Source organism: Osmerus eperlanus, chromosome 7 (genome assembly GCF_963692335.1).
Source record: "Osmerus eperlanus chromosome 7, fOsmEpe2.1, whole genome shotgun sequence".
Lineage (NCBI taxonomy): Eukaryota > Metazoa > Chordata > Actinopteri > Osmeriformes > Osmeridae > Osmerus > Osmerus eperlanus.
Genome location: NC_085024.1, coordinates 20,672,733 through 20,698,096, shown reverse-complemented (window position 1 = coordinate 20,698,096; position 25,364 = coordinate 20,672,733). Strand labels below are relative to the sequence as shown.

The following is a 25,364-nucleotide window of genomic DNA, read 5'->3' as shown; positions in this document are numbered from 1 at the left end:
CAGCGGCAACTTTGTCTCACGGGAAGTAGAACAATGTGGGAGGGGCCAGTGACTACTTAGTTCCGTTGGCGCGTAGTTAGTCGAAATTCAAAACCTCTTGTCCCTGAGATAGCTGATAGACTCGCGAAGTTCCGTGCCGTGCAAACATCGTCACAATATAAAACACCAGGACAGATTAAACTGTGGCTGGGAGTACGACAAAGAACACAGGTACGTTTTTTCTTCGACCAGTTGTAATTACTTTGAATGTAACCTATTAAACAGCTAGCTATAACATTGTAAATTGACTGCTAGCTAGTTAGCCTAGCAAGCCAGAACAGTCGCTTCCTAGCTATCTTACTTGCCAACAGGCATTGTTTGTCGGAAGTAAACTACGTTTGTTGGAACGAATAATTTCATCATACTAGCTAGGAAGTAGTCTAGCAAAAAGATAGTTCGTGTTTTATGACTATATTTCGACAAGTTATTACACCATCAGTGCTAACTGCGAAGTCGGAGGAACATAATTAGCTATCGTTATCTACCAGTAGAGCCTGACCATTTCAAAACATGAGAAAACAGCCACTTCTTTGCCCGTCAGGAATGTCGTGGGACTTCTTCGTGCCAGTATGTGTGGGTGATCTAGTAAAGACGGGGGGCACGAACCAATATGTGGTTCAGGACGTCGTCTCGCCTAAACAACTTCCTTCTCTTATCAACAGTAAGTTTCCTGCCGAATCTACAAGCTACGTTGTGCCGGCTAAATGTTGCAGCATGATATACATTCTATCGCAGTTTGATTGGAGCATGACTATTGCGGTTACACAGGGTTCAAGGCAGCACTGAGAAGTCAGGGGCCATTATGTATCCTGGAGCACTTCGACACAGGTTACAGTGTGTTGCAGTGAGTATTGTTTGTTTATTTTATTAATTGATCCCTGTGTACAGTGACTAGAGAAATCTCAAGCCGAATTCTTGTTCTTCTTAGACACTGTAAAAGCGTGGACTTGGGTGTAAAGGAAGACACTCTGGAGTTACTCATTCAAGGTCAGTGTCTGCTATAAAGTGTTGCAGTAAAACCACCCCAAACTAGATACAGCTGTAGCTATGCAACTCAAATCTAATCAAATTCTCTCCCCATCCTGCAGTGGTGAGTGGCCTGTCTGCCTCCCTGCCTGCCCTCCTCCTCTCCACCAGTTTCTCTGCCCAAGACCGGAAAGAGCAGCTGAATGCTGTTAAGATGGGTGTCTTCCTGCTCTGCAAGCTCACAGAGAACCTGGAGAGTGACTCCACCAGGCAGAGTATCGTCACGGCACCCAGTAAGGTATGTCTGCTTGCTTACGATGGCAGTTGTCCTAACATTCCTGAGCTCAAATTGATCACACACTGCTATAAACAACATACTGATTCATCTTGAATTGCCCAGTGATGAGATCATGGCAAGTATGAGCCAATCGGGCCAAGAGTTTGTGCTCTCCAGCCTCCTGATTGGTGGGTAATCTTGGCAGGGCGATGAAGGTTTGCTGCTCTGCTGTAAGGGTTCACCTATAGTTACCTAGCAGTCCCCCTCGAACCTGCCTTCCTTTAAGTCATGGGTTAAAGGCTGGAAGGAGACTGCAGACATGGTGTGTGTGTGTGTGTGTTTGTGTGTTTGAGTGTTATGTATCAGCTGGCTTGGAGGCACAACTCTTTGTTGAGGGCCTTGAGGGCTGTGAGTATTCTCTTTGGTAATCTGAGGGCATTTCAAAACCATCCAACCTTCTTCTGGTGTGTTCCGGTCACTAAAGGCCAACACTATCACTTGATAGTCAAGGAAAAATCCTTGTTGAGTCCACCCTAATGCAACCCGCGGTCCTTGTTTGTGTCCCCAGGGTGGAAAGAAGGTCAAGGCTCCGGGAGAGGGCCGGCTGCAGTGGGACTCTGAGCGCGAGACGGTGCTGCTGGCTCTGACCCAGCTCTTCCAGCTGGACATCCGCTCTCTCTGGAGCCTCTCTCTTGTGGAGGAGGAGTTCATCAGGTAGGTGCAGTCCTCCAGGGGGAGGCGGCCCAGGGCGCCTGCTGGCTTCACCGACTCGGGGTCCGTTTAGAGGTGAGCGGCGCTGATCCTCTGAGGCGTTGTGTTGTCCTCTCAGCTGTGTGACGTGCTGCTGCTACAAGCTCCTGGAGAACCCCACCATCAGCCACGTGAAGAGCAAGCCCAGCCGCGACGCCATCATCCACCTCCTGGGCGTGCTCATCAAGAAGTACAACCACCTCCTGGGTCCGTTCACACGCGCGCGCGCGCGCGCACACACACACACGGTGCTCGTGGACTCTACCTGGTGTGCTTTGCTGTGACACTCGGGGTCATATTTCTGTGTCTCTCCCCACCCCCCAGGGGCCAGCGTCAAGGTGATCCAGCTGCTGCAGCACTTTGAGCAGCTGGGGTCTGTGTGTGCCCAGGCTGTATCGGTGTGGAGCACGGAGTACGGCGTCAAGGCTGTCGTCGGAGAGGTCATCAGGTGGGTACGGGGTGGCCAGGGGGAGGCTCTATACCGGGCTGGGTCGGGTTGAAACGAATCTGCTTGCAAAATGGTGTCCCAGCCTGTTCCTGCCTCTGCTGACACGTCAGTTGCCCCCCCCTCAGGGAGATCGGGCAGAAGTCACGTGAGGAGCTGGCCAGGGAGGGGTCTGGGGTCAAAGCCTTCTCTTCCTTCCTGTCCGAGCTCAGCACCATCGTGCCTGATGTCATGATCCCCAACGTCAGTGTGTTGATCACACACCTGGAGGGAGAGGTACACACACACCCTGATACAATACTCGCACATCAAGGCATGTGCACACATGCAGTCGAAACGAAAACATCTACTGATTGCGGGGGAACCAAGGTAACAGCACCCTGTCCTCCGTTCCCCTGTCAGAGCCCCAGCATGCGCGTGGCAGTGTGCGAGGTGCTGGGAGAGATCCTGGTCCGGGTCCTGAGCGGGGACGGCCTGGACGAGTCGGGCAAAGCCGACCGCGACCGCTTCATGGACACCATACAGGAACACCTCCACGACACCAACTCCCACGTCAGGGCACGCGTGCTGCAGGTGTACACGCGTGTCGTCAACAGCAAGGTGAGCTCCGCGGTACCTGCGCACGGTGTGGGTGTGTCAGACACCTAGAGTTGTCCGTGCGGGTGGGATCCATGCCTGTACGTGATGTTTCGTCTTGTACGGGCCTGCAAGGCGTTGCCCCTGTGCAGGTACAGTGAGGTGATGGGGCTGGCTGTGGGGCGGCTGATGGACAAGTCCATCAACGTGGTCAAGAGTGCCATCCAGCTCTTAGCTGCCTTCATCGCCCACAACCCTTACAGCTGCAAGGTAACTCTCACACACACACGTTCAGAGACTTCAGATGTCCCATGGAACAAGTCACCGTTGACAGTAATATGCCATGTGTGGAGCTCCTCGTTAACTGAGTGTGTCTGGTGTGCAGCTGAGCAGTGCTGACCTGAAGAAACCCCTGGAGAAGGAGGCCGCTAAACTCCGAGAGATGACCGAGAAACTGGAGGGGCAGGCACCCGGTGAGATCTAATCTCTTCTCTGTCCCCACCCTCCATCTTGCTCTCCACATCAACAGAATCAGGAAGAACAATATCTGTTTCTGTGCTGCTCATTGGCCCAGTGATGAAACCAAGGCGAATGCGAGCCAACTGAATGAGTGTGTCTGGGTCTCCCTTGCTCTGATTGGCTGGTAATCTTGGCAGTGCAGCGGAGATTTGCTGCTCTGCTGTAAGGGCCCGCCTACAGTGACCTAGCTCCGCCCACAGTGTTCCACCTGTAAAGAAACACGGGGAAAACACTGGGAGGATGCTAACAGTGTGTGTGTGTCTGTGTGTGTCCAAGAAAGGGAGTCGCCCCAGCTCACCTCAGTAACTCAGTTGGCCGTGAGCTATTTCTACTTGTCTGAGGGCTACTCATTTTCTTTCTTCAATCAACTCACCTGTCAAAACCACACCATATACGATTGTTAAACAGAACACCACAGTGGAGTTACCATACACTACCATACCACGCCTCCTATTGTGCTGACCCCCACGCCCCATCACTCCTGGAGGGCTGTCCCAGCAGGGGATGTTCAGCAGCTCGAGTTGTGACCGCGGCTCTCGTGTCTGGTGCGTCTCCCCCGAGCAGTGGCCGTCATCCGAGCCTCGGAGCTGTGGGCCGCCATGGAGCCAGAGCTGCTCGTCACCGCCAGGGCCGTGCTGGAGCCGTCCTCCCAGGGGGACGAGGAGGAGGACAGGGAGGAGGAGGTGCAGGAGGACCAGGATGACAGGGCGACAGCCCTGCAGATCGCCCAGTTCCTCCGCGTCAACAAGTACAGGTGGGGTGAACACACAGGTGGCCTTGTCAGCCCGAATAGACTCATTAACACAGGCCGTCTTTTAGACTACAGACAGACAACCGGGGCTAAATTGAGAACGGATGTAGTTGCTTTTGTTTGTGATGGTACCGTGGCAATGTTAATTGCCAGGCAGTAATGTCAATGTGTGTGTGTTTTCCCCTCAGGAACGCGGTGCGTCTGTGTGTGAGCGCCCACAGTCTGTTCCCAGAGTCTCCCATGTTCTCCTCTCTGGCTCATGTGACCCCTGAGACTGTGATGGGCACTCTGGCTCTGATCTTCAAAGGTACACGCAAAATGACTAAATGTATAAGTCACGCTTAAAAGCTATAGAGTATGTGGAGTGCAACAGTTACATTCACTTAGAGGCAATTCAAAGTTAGATCCACTCTGCTTTTTTTGTTGGGGGGGAAAAGAAGAGATGTTTGAATGCCCAGTGATGAGATCATGGCAAGTATGAGCCAATCGGGCCAAGAGTTTGTGCTCTCCAGCCTCCTGATTGGTGGGTAATCTTGGCAGGGCGATGAAGGTTTGCTGCTCTGCTGTAAGGGTCCACCTATAGTTACCTAGCAGTCCCCCTCGAACCTGCCTTCCTTTAAGTCATGGGTTAAAGGCTGGAAGGAGACTGCAGACATGGTGTGTGTGTGTGTTTGTGTGTTTGAGTGTTATGTATCAGCTGGCTTGGAGGCACAACTCTTTGTTGAGGGCCTTGAGGGCTGTGAGTATTCTCTTTGGTAATCTGAGGGCATTCAAAACCAACCCACCCTCTGATCCAGAACGCTGGGCTTTCATCAGGGTACATTGCACTGTGGGAGGGTGTTGGTGGTAGACGGTGGAGGAACTGGAGTGGAGTGGCAGAGACATCTCTTAGGTGGGGAGATGGAGGAAGTGCACATGACCTGACCACACTAAGAGCCTCGAAAGTAGAAGCATGAGCTTAAGTGGAACACTTAACAGGAAGCTCTCCCACACAGTTCATTAGAGGTTGATTAGGGCTAATTTACCTGTCAGTCAGTCGGTGTTGGCACTGCAGGCCCCTCTGTTAACAGGTTATATAGGAAGAGAGGGGTTTTTGATGAGCTATGAGGGTTTAGTAGTTTCTGATTGGATTCAGGGGCTAGAACTAACATTTGCATTTTAGAACCAGGCATGTAAACCCCCCCAGAGCGTGTGTCTGTAACTTTTGTCGCCCCCTGCCTGAAGGGCCAGACATGGACACGTCAGAGCTGACCCAGAGCCTGCCCCCCACCCCCCAGAAGGAGGGGGCCCAGGAAGGAGAGAGGGAGGGGGTGGAGGGGGAGCTGAAGAAACAGGAGATGCTGGTGCAATACCTGCGGGACACCGAGAGCTTCTCCCTGCAGGTGGAAAAGGCCATCGCTGTCATTAACACCATGCTGTACTGGAAAACCACGTCAGGTAGGCATGTGTGAGTCAGATGGCTGAGCGGTGAGGGAGTCGGGTTAGTAATCTGAAGGTTGCCAGTTCGATTCCCAGCCGTGCCAAATGACGTGTCCTTGGGCAAGTCACTTCACCCTACTTGCCTCAGGAATGTCCCTGTACTTACTGTAAGTCGCTCTGGATAAAAGCGTCTGCTAAATGACTAAATGTAAATGTGATGTGTGCAAGTCCCCCTCGGTGGACACGACATGGGACAGGAAACCATCCGAGCGCTGCAGATAATAAGCCAAGGATCAAAATTGGCAACAAAAACGTAATCTGTTTAACGGAAATGCGCTCAGACGAGTCATGCGTTACCTGGTTGTCTGCCTCAGTGGTTCAGGAGGCGGTGGAGTTCTGCGTGACGGTGTGCGAGTTCAGCGTGGCCGACTCTCTGACGGGCGTGAGGAAGATGCTGCCGCTCGTCTGGTCCACCGACGCTGCCATCAAGGATGCCGTGGTGCAGGCCTACCGACGCCTCTACCTCAACCCACAGGGAGACACCACCAGGTCGGTTAGCTCCGCACAGCGTACCCGCGCTGACTACCCCCCCTCCCCTCTCAGAGCACCGTCTAGCCGTCGACTCCTTTCAAAATCCTCAAGTCCTTCATACTCGCCGGAAAATCCTTCATGTTGCTCATAATTGACCGTTAACCAACAATATGAATGTTGACCGGTTAATACTAGCGGTTAGTGTTGCCGATTTAAGATACGATGTCGCTAGATTTAGCAACTTTTCACCTTCCCTAGTGACAAAGTTGTATCTAGCGACAAATGTAATGACTTTCTGCTACTTCGGCAATCTCCGTTTTCGTTGTTGCGCAGCAGCAAAACAACTGTGATTGAACTTCCGTGTTGTTTTAGCCGCCAATCATGTAGGTACAGCCAGCGCTCTGGTATTCAATGTTTTCGTTTTGGTAATCTATCATTTCTTTATTGTTATTGTTTGATATTGATGCATATACAATCCTAGTTATGTAGTGATTAACTTTCCTGCAAACGAGATGGCTCATAAAAGGATTTATGGGTGTATATACAGTATGTTAAGCTGAGTAAGTTCAGTATTATTTCCACATCTTCCAGTGTGATCCCAGGACAGAAAATGCCACTCTGTTTCATGTTCATATCATTGCACACACATCACACTCTTAAAAAACCCTCATCAAGTCTCAAGAAGACTATCAAACAAGTCTCTGATACATCCCAGCAGCTCTGGAACACTTCAGGACCTTCAAAGCCCTTTCGTCTCTGTGAACATACACCTTTTAGATTGGGCCCTGCTATCTTCTCGGTTTGGACAGTATCTAAGCCTTTTCACCTAAAAGATTTACTCCTGCGAGCAAATTAATCTTGGCAGCAGCCGTCTCTCTTCAAGCCTAGGCCCAGTGGAAAGCTAACTTTCCATCAGGACTTGAGGGGGCCAATCACACCACTCCTGGGCACTGCTGAAAATGGGTTTTGTTGATACAGCCTGGGCCTGGAGAATGGCTTTTCTGTCCCCTCACAGGCTGCCTGTCTCGTCTCCCACAGGGCCAAGGCCCAGACTCTGGTGGACAGTCTGTCTGAGCTGATGGTGGATGCCCCACTGGGGACTGTCCAGTGTCTGGAGGAGATAGTGAGTCTCTACTTGTTAACGTTATCAAACCTGCCTGCTCGTCCACACCCCCTCTAGCACAAACTATCACATTTCTGTATCTAAAATGTGTGTATATAATTATTTTTTTACACTGAAAATACTATCCAAGATATTAGTGGTTAGGTAAGAAAGCTTGTCTAAATAACGTTGAAATCACTTGGGGTTTGGAGGGTGATGGGAGTCAGATGGCTGAGCGGTGAGGGAATCGGGCTAGTAATCCGAAGGTTGCCAGTTCGATTCCCGGTCATGCCAACTGACGTTGTGTCCTTGGGCAAGGCACTTCACCCTACTTGCCTCGGGGGAATGTCCCTGTACTTACTGTAAGTCGCTCTGGAGAGAGGATCTGGAGCGTCTGCTAAATGTAAATGATGGAGGGGGGGGGTTCCGCAGGGGGGGTTCCAGATCTGACAGCCAGCAGAAGGTGACTGCTGGTCGTGTTCCTCAGGTCCAGGAGTTCTTCAGCGGCGGCAGTGTCCTGCAGTCCTCCGTGGTGCAGGTTCTCTGGGAGAGGTTCACCGGGAAACGAGAGGCCTCTGGTCTTCACAGGCGAGCCGCCGTGCTTCTGCTGGGCATGGCTGCACGGTATGAACACACACGCACACACTATCAATTCCAAGGTCAACCCTGCTCCTGGAGCTCTACCCGTCGTATTTTTTTCTTCCGCAAACCTGGTTGTAGCGAACATGATTCATCTTGTCAAGCGGCTAATTATTAATATGAGGTGTTCTGGATTAGGGTTGGAAGGAAATCAACCGTAGCTCTCCAGAAAGGCGTGGTTGGCAGGGCTCACCACTACACCACCTCCTGACTGACACATGCACACTGCAACATGCATAAACATGCATCATTCCCATGCCCAGTGATGAAACCAAGGCGAATGCGAGCCAACTGAATGAGTGTGTCTGGGTCTCCCTTGCTCTGATTGGCTGGTAATCTTGGCAGTGCAGCGGAGATTTGCTGCTCTGCTGTAAGGGCCCGCCTACAGTGACCTAGCTCCGCCCACAGTGTTCCACCTGTAAAGAAACACGGGGAAAACACTGGGAGGATGCTAACAGTGTGTGTGTGTGTGTCCAAGAAAGGGAGTCGCCCCAGCTCACCTCAGTAACTCAGTTGGCCGTGAGCTATTTCTACTTGTCTGAGGGCTACTCATTCTTTCTTCAATCAACTCACCTGTCAAAACCACATTGAGTGCAGACTGTCGTTCCCCTGCACCAACTGGAGGTTTAATTGAGGTCTACCTTTCAGCCGGCAAGCTTTGTTTCAGCTATGACACAAAGCTTCTCCTCTCCCCAGCCCTCATTAGTGATTGAATAGGAGCCTAGTCCTGACTGCTCATTGTAAGCTGAAGTCACGACCACATAAATCTGGGCTCCTTTCCAGCGCTTTTCAGAGCAAGTGTGTTTTAACCCCGCCTTCCCTCAGTCTCCTTCAAAGACTGCCACTGCTGGAAGGAAGAGAAGGGCAAGAGAAAAGGAGTGAGAGAGACAGATAGTCCAACTCCGCTCTCTATCTCTGCAGTCCGCCCACACCCTTCTCCAGCACGCCTCCTCCCTTCCTCCACCACCCGGCATTCCTAACCTGTGTAATCCTCTCTGTGCTGCGACTCTCCGTGCTGCTCCTCACCGGGCCTCCCACGCACATTATCCGGGAGCGTGGTGGCGACTGGGGAGGGCAGGGCACGGTTTGCGCCGTGCGTGGAGGCGAGGCCGCTGCCACACCCTCACCCGAGCAGCTTCGACCTCCACGTCCTGCACCACCCCCACCCCTCCTTTGTGTTTGCTTCTGTGCACTTGGATAAAGTGCCACTACATGTTTAAAACTAAGTCTACGCGAGAAGTAGCACCAGAAATTCTTCTCTTAAGTGCACATATGTGGATGGAGAGATTTGATTTTACGAATAGTCGTGTGTGTGTGTGTGTGTGTGGTACCCAAAGGGCTGAGAAGGAGGTGGTTCTTAGTAACCTGGACACGCTGTGCTCTGTGGCTCTGGGAGAAAAGGTGACTGAAGACTTCTTACTGGCCAGAGATGCTGTCATCACCATCTCCAGCATCACTGACCATGTCCGGGTATGGACAAACACACACTCTTACATGACATTTACATCTAGTCATTTGCACGGCCAGGAATCGAACCAGCAACCTTCTGATTACTAGCCCGATTCCCTAACCGCTCAGCCACCTGACTCCCACTCTTACGTAGATGTTTAGTGCTGTGCTGTGTTTGTGACCGTACGCTTGGACTCTGCTCGCAGCAATCCAAGGGAGCCCCGTTCAGACTGCCTCAGGAACACCAGCTGTTCTCCTGCCTCACCCAGGCTGTCGCAGAAGGTACACGCGCGCACACACACACACAGTTATTAGTTTGGGCTGATATGAAGCCTGAGTGGTTTGGGTGGTGTCCACCCCTCGCTGGCTGACGCCCCCCCCCCCTGCAGGTGTGGTGATGACAGACCCTCACTGGCAGAGCTTCATGGAGCAGGCCGTACGGCTGCTCTACTTCCTGGCCGAGTCCCCTGACCAGCTCTGTTCCCGCCTCCTCCAGCGCTCCGCGCGCCTCCTATTGGACCAGATCGCAGAGGGCGGGGAGACTAACAAGGACGTTGGCCAACTGCAGGGAGGCTCGCAGGATTCCCAGGAAGATCAGGGTGAACAAGGTGGGATGCTTTTCGGAGTGCAAAACGAATACCTCAGCAGAAAGCCCCTCCCCCCGGTCCCCCCCCCCCCCCCCTCGTGTCGTTTCCATAGAAACATTTTCATCTGTTCTTTTTTCCATCCCTGTTTGGTCACAGCTTCATTGTGTCCCTCCTCCCTCCCAGTAGCCTAGACGTGTTAAACCTCTTCTTACAGATCCTGTCTCTGTCCTGGTGTCTCTGTCCTGGTGTGTCCTGTGTCTCTCCTCATCTGTCCTGGTGTGTCCTGTGTCTCTCCTCATCTGTCCTGTGTCTCTCCTCATCTGTCCTGGTGTGTCTCTGTCCTGGTGTGTCCTGTGTCTCTCCTCATCTGTCCTGGTGTGTCTCTGTCCTGTGTCTCTCCTCATCTGTCCTGGTGTGTCTCTGTCCTGTGTCTCTGTCCTGTGTCTCTCCTCATCTGTCCTGGTGTGTCCGTGTGTCTCTGTCCTGGTGTGTCTCTGTCCCACAGTGAGCTATGTGTCCCTGGCCCAGCTGTTGTCTCTGTCCTCATCTGTCCTGGTGTGTCTCTGTCCTGGTGTGTCTCTGTCCTCATATGTCCTGGTGTGTCCCTGGCCCAGCTGTTGTCTCTGTCCTGGTGTGTCTCTGTCCCGCAGTGAGCTGTGTCTCCCTGGCCCAGCTGTTGTCTCTGTCCTCATCTGTCCTGGTGTGTCTCTGTCCCGCAGTGAGCTGTCTCCCTGGCCCAGCTGTTGTCTCTGTCCTCATCTGTCCTGGTGTGTCTCTGTCCCGCAGTGAGCTGTCTCCCTGGCCCAGCTGTTGTCTCTGTCCTCATCTGTCCTGGTGTGTCTCTGTCCCGCAGTGAGCTGTGTCTCCCTGGCCCAGCTGTTGTCTCTGTCCTCATCTGTCCTGGTGTGTCTCTGTCCCGCAGTGAGCTGTGTCTCCCTGGCCCAGCTGTTGTCTCTGAGTGGCAGCGTGGCCTTCTGGCAGGTGTCCCACCTGGAGCGCAGCGTGAGCGCCGAGCTGCGGCGCAGGCGAGGAGAGAGGGAGGAGAGGGAGGAGAAGGGTCCTTCCAGCAAGACCAAGGTCAGTCTGGGCGGAGGAACATGTTATTGTTGCTTGCTTCCTACAGGTACACACTTGCACTTTTGAGGTTTAGTTTGTTTAATTGTAACTTGTTTAACTACATGCTCTTATGGTTCTTTACTTTGGCACTTATGTTTTTTCACAACGTATGCTTCATGTTTTTGCTTCCCGCAAGGTTTGGGGCTATCTCGTTGTTATGATCAGTGACCTATGCACTTTTGTAAAGCTCTCTTGGAAGTCGCTTTGGATAAAAGCGTCTGCTAAATGAATAAATGTACCATCACCTCAGATACAGAGCACAGAACTCGGTCGTGTTGACACGATGCCAAGCAGACCACAGTTTCCCATACATTGATTTATGCACTATTTTCTACTTAGCTTTGGTTAAAAGCATCTGCTCCATGAGTATACCGTGAACACGAGTCCGATCATCCGGTGTCGTTTAAGGTGATTCATCAGTAGCAGTGCTACTCGCGTACGCTTCAACTGTGATTAGCGTGACACTGAAGAATTGTGTTCTAATTGAGTTGTTCTTCAGACGTGACATTTGGCGCCCCGTAGAGGAAGGTTATTATCCTGCCAATCAGGACGCAGCTTCCCTCAGTGGGAGGGCCTTAATGAGTTCTGTTCGCAGGAGAAGGTGATTGACAGGTGTTGTTGACTCTCACCCATCGGGGGTTTGTCATTCCTTCTCCTCAAGCTTCCTTGGTATAATAATAGTAGTAGTCCTTTTCAAAATAAAAGTTATGAGAAGTTGTTGTATTAACAGACCGTAGATCTGTCGTGGTCCAAGTTTGGGGTCACTGGTAGGGTTTGGGCTTTGACACGATAAGTTGCCTTCGGTCCATATGTGCATCCTAGCAGTGCATGTATCTAACGTGGGCGTTACCTCGACAGCAAGCGGCCAATGAGAGTGCCGTGGAGGAGGAGCTGGGGCTGATGGGCGCCTCAGCCGAAGACACGGAGGCGGAGCTTATCCGGAAGATTTGCGAGACTGAGCTGTTGGCCGGTGAGACGCGTTCTGCTGTCATGTTTCCTGGTGGACCTTAGTGCACCTTCACGGTGATCCGCTCCCTAACCCCCTGTGTGTGTGTGTCTCAGAGGAGGGGCTGTTGTGTGTGTTCCTGCCCCTGCTGGTGAAGGTGTGTAGCTTCCCAGGGCGGTACTCCCACCCCCAGCTCACCACCGCCGCCTGCCTGGCCCTCTCCCAGTACATGATGATCAGGTGAGAGTTGCTGTCCTCTATGGCCACAGCCGCCCCCAATCAGTAGCATCAGTTTGTGTGTGTTGGTGTAACCCCCCATCTGCCCTGGAGACTCTCTGGTCAGACCCTCAATCGATAGTCAGTGTGTGTGACGTGTGTCTGCCCGTCAGTGTGTGTGACCTGTGTCTGCCTGTCAGCCCGTCAGTGTGTGAGGAGCATGTCCGGCTGCTGTTCACCGTGCTGGAGCGCTCCTCCCTGCCCGTCGTCAGGGCCAACGCCATCATCGCCCTGGGAGACCTCACCGTGCGCTTCCCCAACATTCTGGAGCCCTGGACGCAGAACCTATACGCCAGGTTAGTCTCTCTCTGTGTTTCTGTGTCTCACTTTCACTCTCTTTTTCACACTTTTTCACACTCATATATATATATATATATATATATATATATATATATATATATATATATATATATATATTTACATTTAGTCATTTAGCAGACGCTCTTATCCAGAGCGACTTACAGTAAATACAGGGACATTCCCCCGAGGCAAGCAGGGTGAAGTGCCTTGCCCAAGGACACAACGTCAGTTGGCATGACCGGGAATCGAACTGGCAACCTTCGGATTACTAGCCCGATTCCCTCACCGCTCAGCCACCTGACTCCCGCGTATATATATATATATATATACATACATATACATATACACACACACAGAGGACTTTGCTAAACTCCTTGACATGGTTCCACACACACTTGTTGTGACAGAACCGCGTCCTTTGACGACAGTCCTGCAGGAGAAGGCTGTGGGCGCCGTCAAGACTTGTTGTTGTGGAACATGATGGAAGAGCAGACACAAGACAGACCTAATCTACTTGCTGTGTGGGTGTAGCCCTGGCTCTCTATCCAATCACATCCCATCAACACTTACATGACAGGCTGTCCCCTTCGTCCCAGCTGCCCCCTGACTGACTGAATCACTGACTGATCTCCAGAGTTTCCTTAGCTTGTGAAGTTCCACCGCTGTTATAATGCTCCATTAAACTGGGAGATCAGGGTTGGGTTGGTGGGAGTTCTCCATCGCATGTGGGTTTAAGATATGTTCTGCCCTCCCTTCTTTAAACAAATAGAGATCTACTCTGATCTGTCTGGGTTCCTCTCATCACTGCATTCTGACCCCTCGACGCCGTTGCCCTAGCAACCCGACGGAGCCCGTCGAGCTCTGTAATACTGCGCCGCCGCCCTGTGCCACGACACCGCCCTGCGCAATTACAGCTGCGTAATTGCTAGTGTGTGCACCTCCCTGCCAGTGGCGATCGAGTCCAGAACCAAAGAGGTGGGGTATTTACACTGGGGAGAGGGAGGGAGGGGGGGGGGGGGGTGGTGAAGGTACTCCTGATACTCTGTTGTCTCTCGCTCTCTGGGGTGAGGGGTTGGGGTTGGTCATTGTAAAGAACCTAGTGTTGATTGCACGGTTGTTCCACCTACGTGGAGACGCTGTCTGAAAGCGTCCCCTCTTCCCGAGAACAAGAACCACAGGCCAGTCTCTCTCCCAGCTGCTCCACCCTCTCTCTTACATATTCTGTTGGGGTTAATTATGATGGTCAGTCGTCCCTTTGGCACAAGGTATGTTGGTGTGAGGCAAACTGGCGTTAATTCTCTGGCTTTGCGGGATGAATTCCCTTTTTAGTTAGTACTCATTGTAAGGACTTCAGAGTGTTCTCTAATGTTGAAACACGCCTCCCTCCTTCACAGGCCTGCAGAGCCCTGATAAGGGTTTTAACAAGTCATGACTAGTATTCCTTCTGTTGGGTGTGATTGTGTGAAAGCTGTGTCTTCAGGCTTCACTCTGAAGTATTGGCAAGCTGTCAAAACACACACTCACGACCCCAAGAGTCACGATCCACTCCTGGAATACATACATTTTATTAGCCGTTTCAGTTGGGTCAGAGCGGCAGACTCGGATGTTTGTTTAAAAAAAATAATGATTTATAATAATAATAATAAGGCCTTTTAAATACAGAAAAATCCCTGGACATTTACATTTAGCAGACGCTCTTATCCAGAGCGACTTACAGTAAATACACGGACATTCTCCCCGAGGCAAGTAGGGTGAAGTGCCGGACACAACGTCATTTTGCACGGCCGGGAATTGAACCAACAACCTTCTGATTAATAGCCCGACTCCCTAACCAATCAGCCTTCTGACCCCTCAACTGACTCATCGTGTCTCCCCCCCCCCAGACTGAGTGACGAGAACCCGTCGGTGCGGCAGACGGCGGTGACTGTGCTGACGCAGCTGGTGTTGAAGGACGTCCTGAAGGTCAAAGGTCAGGTCAGCGAGGTGGCCGCCCTGCTCCTGGACCGGGAGACGCACATCGCCAGCCTCGCCCTCAACTTCTTCAACGAGCTAGCCTCCAAGGTACACACACATCCCACCATCGCACGTCAGGAACCAGTGTGTGAATTCTGCTGATGTCTTTAGCTCTCCTTGCAATGTCCGGCAGATTTCCTGCGCAAGCATCAAGTTTTACAAAAAAACTGATGCATGTATTGGTCAGTACATCCAAGCTGTATGAAGTCAGCACCCTGCTCCCCTAACACCCGCAGATGCCCTGCTCTGACCATGTCTCCCCCAGGACAACGCCATCTACAACCTGCTGCCGGACATCATCAGCCGGCTGTCAGACCCAGAGAGAGGCATGAACGAGGCGGACTTCCACACCATCATGAAGTGAGTGAGCCTTGTGTGGGGGTTGGGGGGGGGGGGGGTAATGTAATTCTAGCCATGGGCATCCTCTTTGATAATCCAATAGAGATAATTGACCTTTTGAAAGTGTGTGTGTTCCATGTGTGTGCGCGTCGCCCACCGAGCGTGAGCTCTCAGAGCCTGTATCCTCCCTGTGGATGACTTGGCATGCATGGTCCTCGTCGTGACATTGGTGTCCCCCCGGCTGAGAGCCGTGCTGAGTAAGATGTGAATGTGACGCTGGTGTACTGGGAGCTGTGTGTCATTGTTGTCATGGTTCCCGGCTCTCAGGCAGCTGTTCTCCTACATCACCAAGGAGAGACAGACCGAGTCCCTGGTGGAGAAACTGTGTCAGCGCTTCAGGACCGCCAAGTGAGCTAACCTTTCTGTCTCTCACTCCCTCCCTCTCTGTGTCTCCCTCTCTCTCTGTGTCTCTTTACCTGTCTCTCCCTCCCTCTCTCTCTACCTCTGTCTCTCCCTCCCTGTGTCTCTGTCTCTCCCTCCCTGTGTCTCTACCTCTCTCTCTCTTCCTCCCTCTCTCTCCCTCCCTTGGTGCCATCTTCACTTCTCTTACAGCCTGCCTCGTCTTCTCGATGTGCGTCTTGTTTAGTTTCTCTGTGTCTAGTCTTCCCCCCCCTCTGAAGAGCAGGCCTGACAGGGAGTGGGCCTGTGCTCTGGGCCTGGGCTCTGTGGGAACATTGTGTGGGAGAGTAGAAAAAAGACTTGAATACTAGAAAAAAGTATCCAAGCAATGGATGAAGATACAAATGTAATATAAAATGTTTGATAATTGGAGGAATATTCATTTAAAAAAGTTTCTGTAGTCTGCGTTCTCACTCCATCCTTCTGTCCTCCACCCTCCCCTCTGACGACACTTGTCAATTCCTCTGAGTTTGTCGATGTGTCTGCTCTGATGCTGGCAGTGAGGGCTGAGTCAGACAGAGTAAGGGCATGTTATACATATATTATATCAGACTGGAGGAACCCGCCGAGCACGGCCACTAGAATGAGATTATCCAAATGCCAGGTCAAAAAAGACAACAACCTGAAAGACAAGTCATTTCCTCCCGAATCCTCAATTAGCCCTCAGAAGCTTCCCCCTCGTCCTCGCCCCTTTCTCTCTCTCTCCCCCCTCGTCCTCACCCCTCTCCCCCTCCCCGCTCCTCCAGGACGGAGCGTCAGTGGTGTGACCTGGCCGTGTCCCTGTCCCTGCTGTCCATGTGCGAGCGAGGCCTGAAGAGGCTGCAGGAGTGCTGGGAGTGCTACAGCGACAAGCTGACAGAGCCGGGCGTGTACCAGCCGCTGCTCTCCATCACCGCCAAGCTGCGCCGCGGAGCCAAGCCCCTGCTCAGGGTACCCCCCTCGCACTCCCACCCACCACCCCCTCTACAACTCTTTGGAAGGGAACACATGTCATAGGCCGCCATACTATTGTCAAAATAATAGTTTCAAATAAAATAAAGGTTTTAAGACGACACCTCAGTCTGGAGGGCCAGGCATCATGGTCAGATCCGTGAGCAGTGAGAGGAGACTGTGTTGCCCTGAGTCTGATCTCCCCCCGCCCCGCCCCCCCTCCAGGCCCAGGTGGAGGAGTTTGAGAAGAGGCTCACGGCGGTGCACACACGGGGGCTGGAGAACGTGGAGAGCCCCGAGATGGAGGAGAGCCGCAGAGAAGGAAGCGAGAACACCATCTCACGCACCCCCCTGCCGACCAGGGGGCAGGGCCGGTCCAAGAGGGGTCAGTGCACAAACACAACATTTCTTATTTTTATTGTTGAGTTTTTTTTGTTGTTGACCTAGTCTCTAATGGAATTTGCTCCCAGGTCAACCAAAGCCCTCTGTGTCCAGTCGCCATGACGATAGTGACTTTGTTACACCCAAACCAAGCCGCAAAGTCTCCAGGAAAGCAGTCATCACCTTCAGCAGTGACGAAGAGGAGGAGGAGGAAGAGGGTGAGTCAGCATTTTGATGATGAACGTCTGAGTTCAGCCTTTAAATTTTTTTTTTTTTTTGCCTAAACTGGTCTGTTTTTTTGTTTTGTTTTGTTTTTCAACAACCAATCAGATGCTGTCATGACGGAGAGCGAGACCCCCAAGGTGACCACTCCCATTGGACGAGCATCCCGACGCGCTCGTCTCAGACACTGATCCCTCTCCTCGCCTTCAGTTCATCTTTCCTATTCTAGTCTGTGTTTCTTATTCTGTTTTTATCTTGTGCTTCTTTTTTTTTTTTTTTTTCGTAGCGTTTCCAGTGTTTGATATCCATGTCAGGGTCTTTTTATTATTTTAATATTTTATCTTTTTTTGTATATTTTAAATGTTGCTCTAGCCATCACTGAGATGAGTACTTAAAGCCACGTAGCTGCATCGAGACATTTTAATAAACTGGTTTGATGTGAACCCCCCATGGCCATTTGTGCTTTGTCCTTGTACTCGCTGGCCAACTGAAAGCATATGTTAGCAAAATCACAGTGAATTCAACAGATGGGAGTGTGTGGCTGTTAAGGCTGTGTGTGTGTGTGTGTGTGTTTGTGAGTGATCATTTCCAGTAGACACAGATTTATACCCTCATTATAGGGAGTGCTGAATGCCCCTTGGTATTACATGTTTGTACAGTGGAGTGTGCGTTGGGGTTTCCAGACCGCCACAGCTTGGCCAGACAGGCTTGTCTCTGCTCACCCTCTTCATCATGCTTGTCTCGTCACTTTCAGGATCATTTCACATTGCTTGTTTTCAGCAGCAGCTTTCTGCCCCTCGCTAAAATCGTGGACGTTTCTGGAAGGTCTTGACACAAACTAAAACTGAAGCTCGTAAGTTTTCTCTTTGCTGGTTTCATCTCGTGTCCTCTGCTCCTCCAATCCACTGGGTCTCCTCCTCCTCCTCTGTGCTGCCTCTTCTCCGACAGCCACCCCTCCAACCCTCACTCCTTTTCCCTGCATTGACATCACCAGGCATTTCATCCCACCCCCCCCTCTTCTCTTTTGTTGCTAATCTCTCCTCTCGCCCACTCCCTCTCCCACACACTCCTCTCCCCTCTCCTAAAAGACAAGTGTGTATCTGTCGTTGAGTTATGTAATGGATAAACGACACCTTTCTGTCTCTCGGCTAGTTTGCTTCGTGAAAGTCCACGCGCACGACAAGGTATGCGGCGGCATACGTTGCGAAGGTCTGTCGTGTTTGGTTCACCCGTGTGTGGAACTTGTGTGAGCCTCTGTGTGGCATATGTGTTGGAAAGAGTCGCGCTCGCTGGTGGTGTTGCAGAGACTGCAGGAAGACAGAAGGCAGATGGCACTGACAGACTGTAACTCAGCCAACTGAAAGAAGTTCGTCCAAACACACACAGGGGGAAGAGGGCACCCCCTATATTACACACTGTAGACTCGAGGGAGAACAGCCAGCACACAATATTACGAGTGAGCAGCCACTACAAACACAAAAGACTCTGCCTTTTACAAACAGAACTAAGCTAGAACAGGGGTTAGCCTCCGCTGGAGTGGGTGAGAGGATGAAGGGAGCGACTAAGAGAGATGATGTAGGTCTGACAGGAGATACAGAACAGGGGTTAGCCTCTGCTGGAGTGGGTGAGAGGATGAAGGGAGCGACTAAGAGAGATGTAGGTCTGACAGGAGATACAGAACAGGGGTTAGCCTCTGCTGGAGTGGGTGAGAGGATTAAGGGAGCGACTAAGAGAGATGATGTAGGTCTGACAGGAGATACAGAACAGGGGTTAGCATCTGCTGGAGTGGGTGAGAGGATGAAAGGAGCGACTGAGGTGTGATGTAGGTATGACAGGAAGAGATGCAGGACGGGAGCGACATGGAGAAATACGCAGAGTGCATAGGTGCAGCGCAATGTCCCTGTTCACCCTTTCACAATGTCCCTGTTCACCCTTTCACAATGTCCCTGTTCACCCTTTCACAATGTCCCTGTTCACCCTTTCACGAAGTTGGCCGGCCCCCTGACATCACAGGCTTCCGAGCGAGCGAGGGGGGGGGGGGGGGCGCGAGGACACGTTGGCACCGGAGTCTCTCGTCTGGTCACCTTGGTAAAAAACAAATAGCCCTTCCGACGGTGGACATAATTCCAGTGGTTAAAGTGTGTGTGTGGTGATGGTGGGGAGGGGAACATTGGCAGTATAAACCCAGAGCATCATCAGACCGTAGCAGTATCACTAGGCCACTGCCAAGGGGACAAATACGCAACAGGCAAACCCATCCTTTCAATACCATCACTAGGAGAGACCATCAGGGAGAGAGAGAGAGAGAGAGAGAGGAGGGGCCGAGGACGAGAGATAGTGATGCTTTCAGCAGGTGCCAAAAAGTGAGAGGTAGCTGAGCGAGGAAGCGAGAGAGAGATGGAGAGCAGCCTGTGAGAGCAGAGAGACTTGAATCTTCGGACAAATCAGACGAGACGTGAGTTTGACCTGGAGGATAGATTATTTGAAGTGTTTGTCATTCTGCATGCATAAGGAATTAACTTGAATGAATTGTAGCCTATTTGAGAACAATTATTTTTAATTCCACCTTTTCTTTGTGTTGAAAATATATTTGAGGATTCAGATTGAAGTGTTTGTTCAGATTGAAGTGTTTGTGCTGAAACATCTACGTTTTAAAACCTTTTAAAATTCTGTTGTCAAATGTTATATTTTATTGTGCATGAACTGTTTATTTACTACTGTCTCCTGTCTCACTTGGTAATATATACACTCAGTATAATTACATCACATTGTACTTCATAATTAAACAAAGGTTGCATGTCTTTAGAATATCATTAATTAAATGCTATGTACAGTATGAATGGATTGTTGAAGGAGATCTTTATGTCTACAGAAAAACATTACAAAGGTTTCATGCTGTGGTATTTAGTTAGGTGAATTCTCCTCTTCATCAAATTCACATCAAGAACGCTGCTTTGTGTGCAGCTTTCGTTGTGTGTATAATCAGTGTGTGTTTGTGTGTGTGTATAATCAGTGTGTATGTTTGTATAGTCGTGTTTAGACTGTTTCCCTGCATCGTCGCTGCCACTCTCCTCTCACTGCTGCCATGCTGTGCCCAGTGCTGCTCTGTGCCACGCTGGTCTTACTGCCCCCCCTGGAGCTGTCCGAGGGGCGCGCCCTGCACCCCTCCCCTGAAGGACTCCAGGTACAGAGGCAGGGGGAAGGTGTGGAACAGGGGCTGGGGAAGATGGGGATCTGGGGGTGGAATATAGGCTGGGTTCACGAGGGAGAAGACGGGGTGAAAGGGGAGTGGGTGAGACAGCTGAAGGGTGAGACAGCTGAAGGGTGAGACAGCTGAAGGGTGAGACAGCTGAAGGGTGAGACAGCTGAAGGGTGAGGCAGCTGAAGGGTTAGGCAGCTGAAGGGTGAGACAGAGAGGGATGAGAAGATGGTCATGAGGAAGGGGCGATCACGTGGGCGTTTTTTTCCTTTAATGAACCTTTTGGTTTGTTTCTTCCTCCATGCCAGTTTGTGGAGCAGTTTCTGGAGCGTTATAACGACCTCCTGAACCTGGACGATCTGGAGAACGCGGGGAGCAACCAACCAGAAGAGCCTTCTGACTACTCCAATGGGGTCAAAGTTGCCGAATATCCCAAATGGGCCGACCTACCGGCAGCCCAGGAAGACAGCGCCTGGCTCCGCCTGTTGAAGGCAGCTCTGGCCAATCAGAAGCGAGCTGAACCGGACAGGTCACGACGGGCGTGGAACAGGGGATGCTTCGGGCTGAAACTGGATCGGATTGGTTCTATGAGTGGACTGGGCTGCTAGTCTAAGGAAGAGGGGCGAGAGACTGACACAACTAGTAAAGGAAATGAAACGGCTACACACACACACACACACACAGAGGCACACAAACACACACAGACAAAAAGGAAAATAATGTGAGTGTTGATGATGTCCACACATAGTGTAGTGTATACTTGCTGTTTTGCTTATGTGATTCAATGAAGCGTAGCGCAAACATGACTGTGTCTTGGCTGCTGAAAACAGGTGCGGTAGTATTGTTTGTTTTTTGTGCATTTTTATAACAAATAGTACATTTAGTTTGGAAGACATTTGAGGAGTGTTCAAGTGGAGCTATTGTTCTATGTGATTATGTCTGTGTTGTTTTTACAGTGCACTTTATTAAGGAATGTAGTTGAGACTGTGTCCTTCCTAGCTAATATCAATGTCATTCTTTTGTAAGGAATTGCTTTTCTTTTTTTGCATGTCTGAAGGACACAGTATATGTTGACAAATATATCTGTAGTTCGCTCCTTCTTTTGGCAAAAATGTTGCATGCAAAATAAACACATTCCAATATCAATTTTTGAGTTTGGATTAGTTCATGTCAATCTGCCTATTTCTTTACTGTCAGAATTCACCCAGCCACCTACCTCAACCTACACTCAGCATTTCAAACCGACATGCGCCAAATGCTCGATTCACGCCTTTCTGTTCGAATTAGAGCTGCAGCATCTCACAGCAGATATTTTTGCCTCTGTTACTATAGGCGCTTTATTAACCCTTATGTTATCTTCGGTTTCTGTATACAAAAACAAAGTGAAGCATTTTCTTTTAACCGGTGGGCTGTCTCAGACCCCCCACATTGCGAAGGTTAAAAGAAAATTATTTGTATTTGTTTTTGTATTGGGTAAAATTGGGTAAACACAACGATGATTCGTTATGAACCTTTGGGTCATGTGACCCGAAGGCAGCACAAGGGTTAAATGTGCCACGAGGGGGCTGTAGGAAGGTAAAGAGGTTCCCCTGAGCTAACTTAACCCTCGTGCTGCCTTCGGGTCACATGACCCAAAGGTTCATAACGAACCATCGTTGTGTTTACCCAATTTTACCCAATACAAAAACAAATTAAAATAATTTTCTTTTAACCTTTGCAATGTGGGGGGTCTGAGACAGCCCAACGGTTAAAAGAAAATGCTTCACTTTGTCTTTGTATGCGGTAAATCTGTCGCAATACGACGGTGGGTCACAATGACTGATGGGTCAGAATGACCCGAAGATAACACAAGGGTTAACAAGACATGGGCGTTTGTGTGGGTGTGCTGATTAGTGGGCTGGCTCTCATCGAGATGAGATGATGCACCCGGCAATGATATCCCCACTCCATAGTTTAATCAAACATCATTTGGATTGGGTATGGCGCCGCGTGTCCTCAGAATGAATGATCTGTCAAAATAGCATTGAAGTAGATATAATAGTAGAGTGTTAATCATAAGCTTTTGTTTCTTACAATGTCTCATGAAGGCGCAGAATGACTGATCCTTCAGATGTTATTCTCTTCCATGTCTCCTTGTGGTCTCTGTGGGGGTTGGGTCTGTGGTAGAATATTGTTGGTCACGTCTCTGTCGAACAGGTGGGATGGAAGAGGTTAACTCAGGTCAGAAAATGGAAGAGAAGTGCAATGTTTGACAGCAGCACTAGATGTCAGTCTATCTCCAGTGATCCCGCTCACCCATGAAGTGGACTCCGGACTTTGAACTGGCCTGGATTTCAGACACTCGCAAACTGATTGTCTGCTTTACCTGCCCCTGTCTTGCGTTTTGTGGCTGAGTAGAATTTAACCATGCAGGCACCATATGATAACATTTACACACGAAAGAAAAAGTATCAACTGTATTTTCTACCAACTCAGTTAATTAAACACAGTTTATTCTGAGAGCTGATGACACAGAGGCAATTTACCTCCGTGATAAATGCTCTGTAGTGCCATGGGAGCCTTTCAGGACGGGGGGTAGATGTTAGAAGTATCTAGCGGAGGCTCAGACAGTGTGACTCTTGACGAGTGAGCATGCTCTGTGCGTGGAGAGTCCCAGTGTCTACCCGTAGGACCCGGCTGTGTAGCACAACACACACCATGACCCTGCATTGAGCTGGCCCATCTGGCTCTGCTCTAAAAACAGCCTGACCTTTACTTCACCTCTTTGACCTTATGATGTGTAGTGGGGGCCAAGGCTGGTGTGGGTCGTGGGCGACAGTTCAGCTATGCCCAGGCTGCTGGCTGGCGTCCCTGAATCGGGTGACAACCATCAGGGCTGAAGAATGTGCAGCCAGAACACTGTGGCATGGCAACTGCATGTCATGCATGTGCTGGATGTTACGTTTTGTTAGAAAGCACGTCAGGCCGCATGGTATCCCCTCACAACCGCTGCTGTTGCCATGACGTTGATGACTGGCGCACCTGTAGTCCGTACGTTGCCCATTGGGGCCCTGTGGGGGACATTTTGAGCCCCATGAATAAGTCTGAGTAAAAAGACCCAAACACATCAAGTAACATCTGACTGTGGGGGGCCGGTTGAAGGCCCTTTTGTGTCCAACACATGTTCTATGGGTATGAGCTCAGACTGCATGCTAACCAGCCAGTCCAGAGAGACTACCCACCCAGTCCAGAGAGACTACCCACCCAGGAGGTGCAGATGATGTGAACGAGAAAGAGAACGGCGTGAGGAAGGAGAGAAGGGCGGCAAGAGAAGGGTCATGGTCTTTGGATAGTAAATGTCACACTCAGGAGGATGGAGATTTGATCCCCGGCCCTCGACTGTGGAGGCCTGGCTCTCTCTCTCGTCTGAGAAGGTCAGCAATGAACCCTCTCTTTTTTCACCCCTGAACTGTATCTAAGAGCGTGACGTCCTCTGCTTCAATGCTTCTTAAAGGTTTGGAAGTTGAAAACCTGCATGGACAAAGCAAGCAAACATTGGGGAAAGCAGCTGGCACGTTATTGGTGGAAGCCTTGAGTGAATCAAAGATGTTGCATTCCTTAGATTGCGAACTGCAGTGCAACAGAAATCGTCAACGCACCAAATTAATCAATCAATTCTCTGTCACCTGAATATGTTCCTGTGCAACCATGAGAACTCTGGATGCACTTGACTTCAAATGAAAACGTTTTCTAACGTCTGTGTAATTATGGAAGTCCATTTAATAGGCGACTTGCCGACATACCTTCCTGAATCGGCCAGTCATCGCCGTCTTACGACCTTGACATTAAAAGGGGGCGGGGCGGGGCGGAGAACAATGTCCACAAATGGGAGGAGCTTGGCCGGTGGAAGAGTACAAATTGATAGCGCACCTTTGCTGGTCCCCACTCACCCGAAGTAGCAAGGACGTTCAGAGACATCTCACAAACGGTAAATAATAAACTGGCAATTCGTTTTAACGGAAATCATTGCAAATCATAGACTTGAGAAATGAGGCATGTCACGTTTTTAGTTTAATTGTCTCAACTTCTAAGAAGCTAATTATTGTCTAAGTTGTGGTATCCTACAGTGAGTTTCTTTACCCAACAATGTTTGAATAGGCTACTGTCGTTTAACATTAACTAAAGTAATATCAATCTTAAAAGGTCATAGCTTTCAAATTGTTGATTGCAAAATGCTGCTGCTGCTTAAATTTGTTGTAGTCTAGCCGGAAACATGAAACCTCTGTTGCATGTAATAATATAACCTCAAAGGTTACGATCTTGGAATGGCCTTCCAGTATCAGTTGCAATAGCCTACTGTTAAGTTTATATATTGGGTAGCCTAGGATATTACTTATCAGAACCGTTTATGTATATCGCTTTTGTTCTCTTGCTTCTGAAACATTGGAGTAGGAAAATGTGTGCCATCACGTACAGGGCAGTCTTAAGGTGAACACGATTGGTAAGCTGTAGTAGTTTGTCCATAACGTTTGTCTTCCTCTCTTTCTCTACAGAGGACTAGACCAAACAGGCAAAATGGTGAAAGTTGGTATCAATGGGTAAGATTTTCTTTTTTTTTGTGCATTTTTTTGACGTTGACTACTCAACCTGGAGACATTAAATAATGGCACACAACATGTACATATCTAGTAAGAAAGAAACTTGAATCTACAAAGATAGGCCTGCAACTTGTTCCAGGAAATTGGGCCTTGTCTCCCTTAAGCTTAGCTTTTACCCTTCTCTATACTTGGCTCATGAGTATCAATCTGTTTTTAGCTAACATTTTAGCCAACTGTTAGTATTAAGCAGGCAGCACACTGACACTAAACCAGGCACATGTGAGTTACCTGTCCTTTTCCCTTCTGATCTTTAAACTTTGGACCCTTGTTTTTCATTTTTTCCTTCCTTGACTTGATATTTATTTAACTTGTTTTCTACTTGTCTCTCACCCACCACCTCTTTCATCCCCCTCTCTCTCCCTGCCTGCCCACCCAAGTGATCCCCTGTTATTCTCCCCTAGTCTGAAGCCAGTGTGTAACAGATAGTTCTGGACTTGGTTAAACAGTAACTCCCCTACTGATCAAACAGCTCACTGTCGTCACCGGGACGATTACC

General features: G+C 50.1%; 3 protein-coding genes and 4 non-coding genes across 7 annotated transcripts in view; all 7 read left to right on the top strand.

The window, feature by feature from the left end:
• The first annotated feature begins 57 nt into the window (after positions 1-57).
• ncapd2 (non-SMC condensin I complex, subunit D2) lies at positions 58-17,455 on the top strand. The gene is made up of 32 exons (XM_062465757.1): positions 58-210; positions 581-700; positions 808-883; positions 968-1,026; positions 1,128-1,303; positions 1,851-1,996; positions 2,112-2,239; positions 2,357-2,480; positions 2,606-2,753; positions 2,880-3,077; positions 3,189-3,323; positions 3,439-3,526; positions 4,137-4,326; positions 4,512-4,630; positions 5,548-5,760; positions 6,117-6,291; positions 7,312-7,396; positions 7,863-7,999; positions 9,352-9,484; positions 9,670-9,745; positions 9,853-10,071; positions 10,973-11,127; positions 12,025-12,136; positions 12,229-12,352; positions 12,529-12,684; positions 14,572-14,749; positions 14,967-15,061; positions 15,368-15,448; positions 16,246-16,429; positions 16,655-16,814; positions 16,900-17,028; positions 17,141-17,455. The coding sequence occupies exons 2-32, from the start codon at positions 583-585 to the stop codon at positions 17,221-17,223; spliced, it is 4,200 nt and encodes a 1,399-aa protein (XP_062321741.1). The 5' UTR covers positions 58-210; positions 581-582; the 3' UTR covers positions 17,224-17,455.
• Positions 1,400-1,720, top strand: LOC134024268 (small nucleolar RNA U85). The gene has a single exon (XR_009930874.1). It is a non-coding gene; the product is annotated as a small nucleolar RNA U85 (small nucleolar RNA).
• On the top strand, positions 3,622-3,917 carry LOC134024270 (small nucleolar RNA U85). The gene has a single exon (XR_009930876.1). It is a non-coding gene; the product is annotated as a small nucleolar RNA U85 (small nucleolar RNA).
• On the top strand, positions 4,776-5,092 carry LOC134024267 (small nucleolar RNA U85). The gene has a single exon (XR_009930873.1). It is a non-coding gene; the product is annotated as a small nucleolar RNA U85 (small nucleolar RNA).
• Positions 8,272-8,561, top strand: LOC134024269 (small nucleolar RNA U85). Its single transcript, XR_009930875.1, has one exon. It is a non-coding gene; the product is annotated as a small nucleolar RNA U85 (small nucleolar RNA).
• A 2,434-nt stretch (positions 17,456-19,889) lies between the features above and the next one.
• nppcl (natriuretic peptide C-like) lies at positions 19,890-21,305 on the top strand. Its single transcript, XM_062465922.1, has 2 exons — positions 19,890-20,216; positions 20,540-21,305. The coding sequence occupies exons 1-2, from the start codon at positions 20,118-20,120 to the stop codon at positions 20,837-20,839; spliced, it is 399 nt and encodes a 132-aa protein (XP_062321906.1). The 5' UTR covers positions 19,890-20,117; the 3' UTR covers positions 20,840-21,305.
• Positions 21,306-24,111: 2,806 nt separating this feature from the next.
• Positions 24,112-25,364, top strand: part of gapdh (glyceraldehyde-3-phosphate dehydrogenase) — a 5,758-nt gene continuing 4,505 nt past the window's right edge. The window contains exons 1-2 of the mRNA XM_062465879.1: positions 24,112-24,198; positions 24,764-24,808. Of these exons, the coding sequence (XP_062321863.1) occupies positions 24,786-24,808 (23 nt within the window). The 5' untranslated portion in view covers positions 24,112-24,198; positions 24,764-24,785. The remainder of the gene's footprint in view (positions 24,199-24,763; positions 24,809-25,364) is intronic.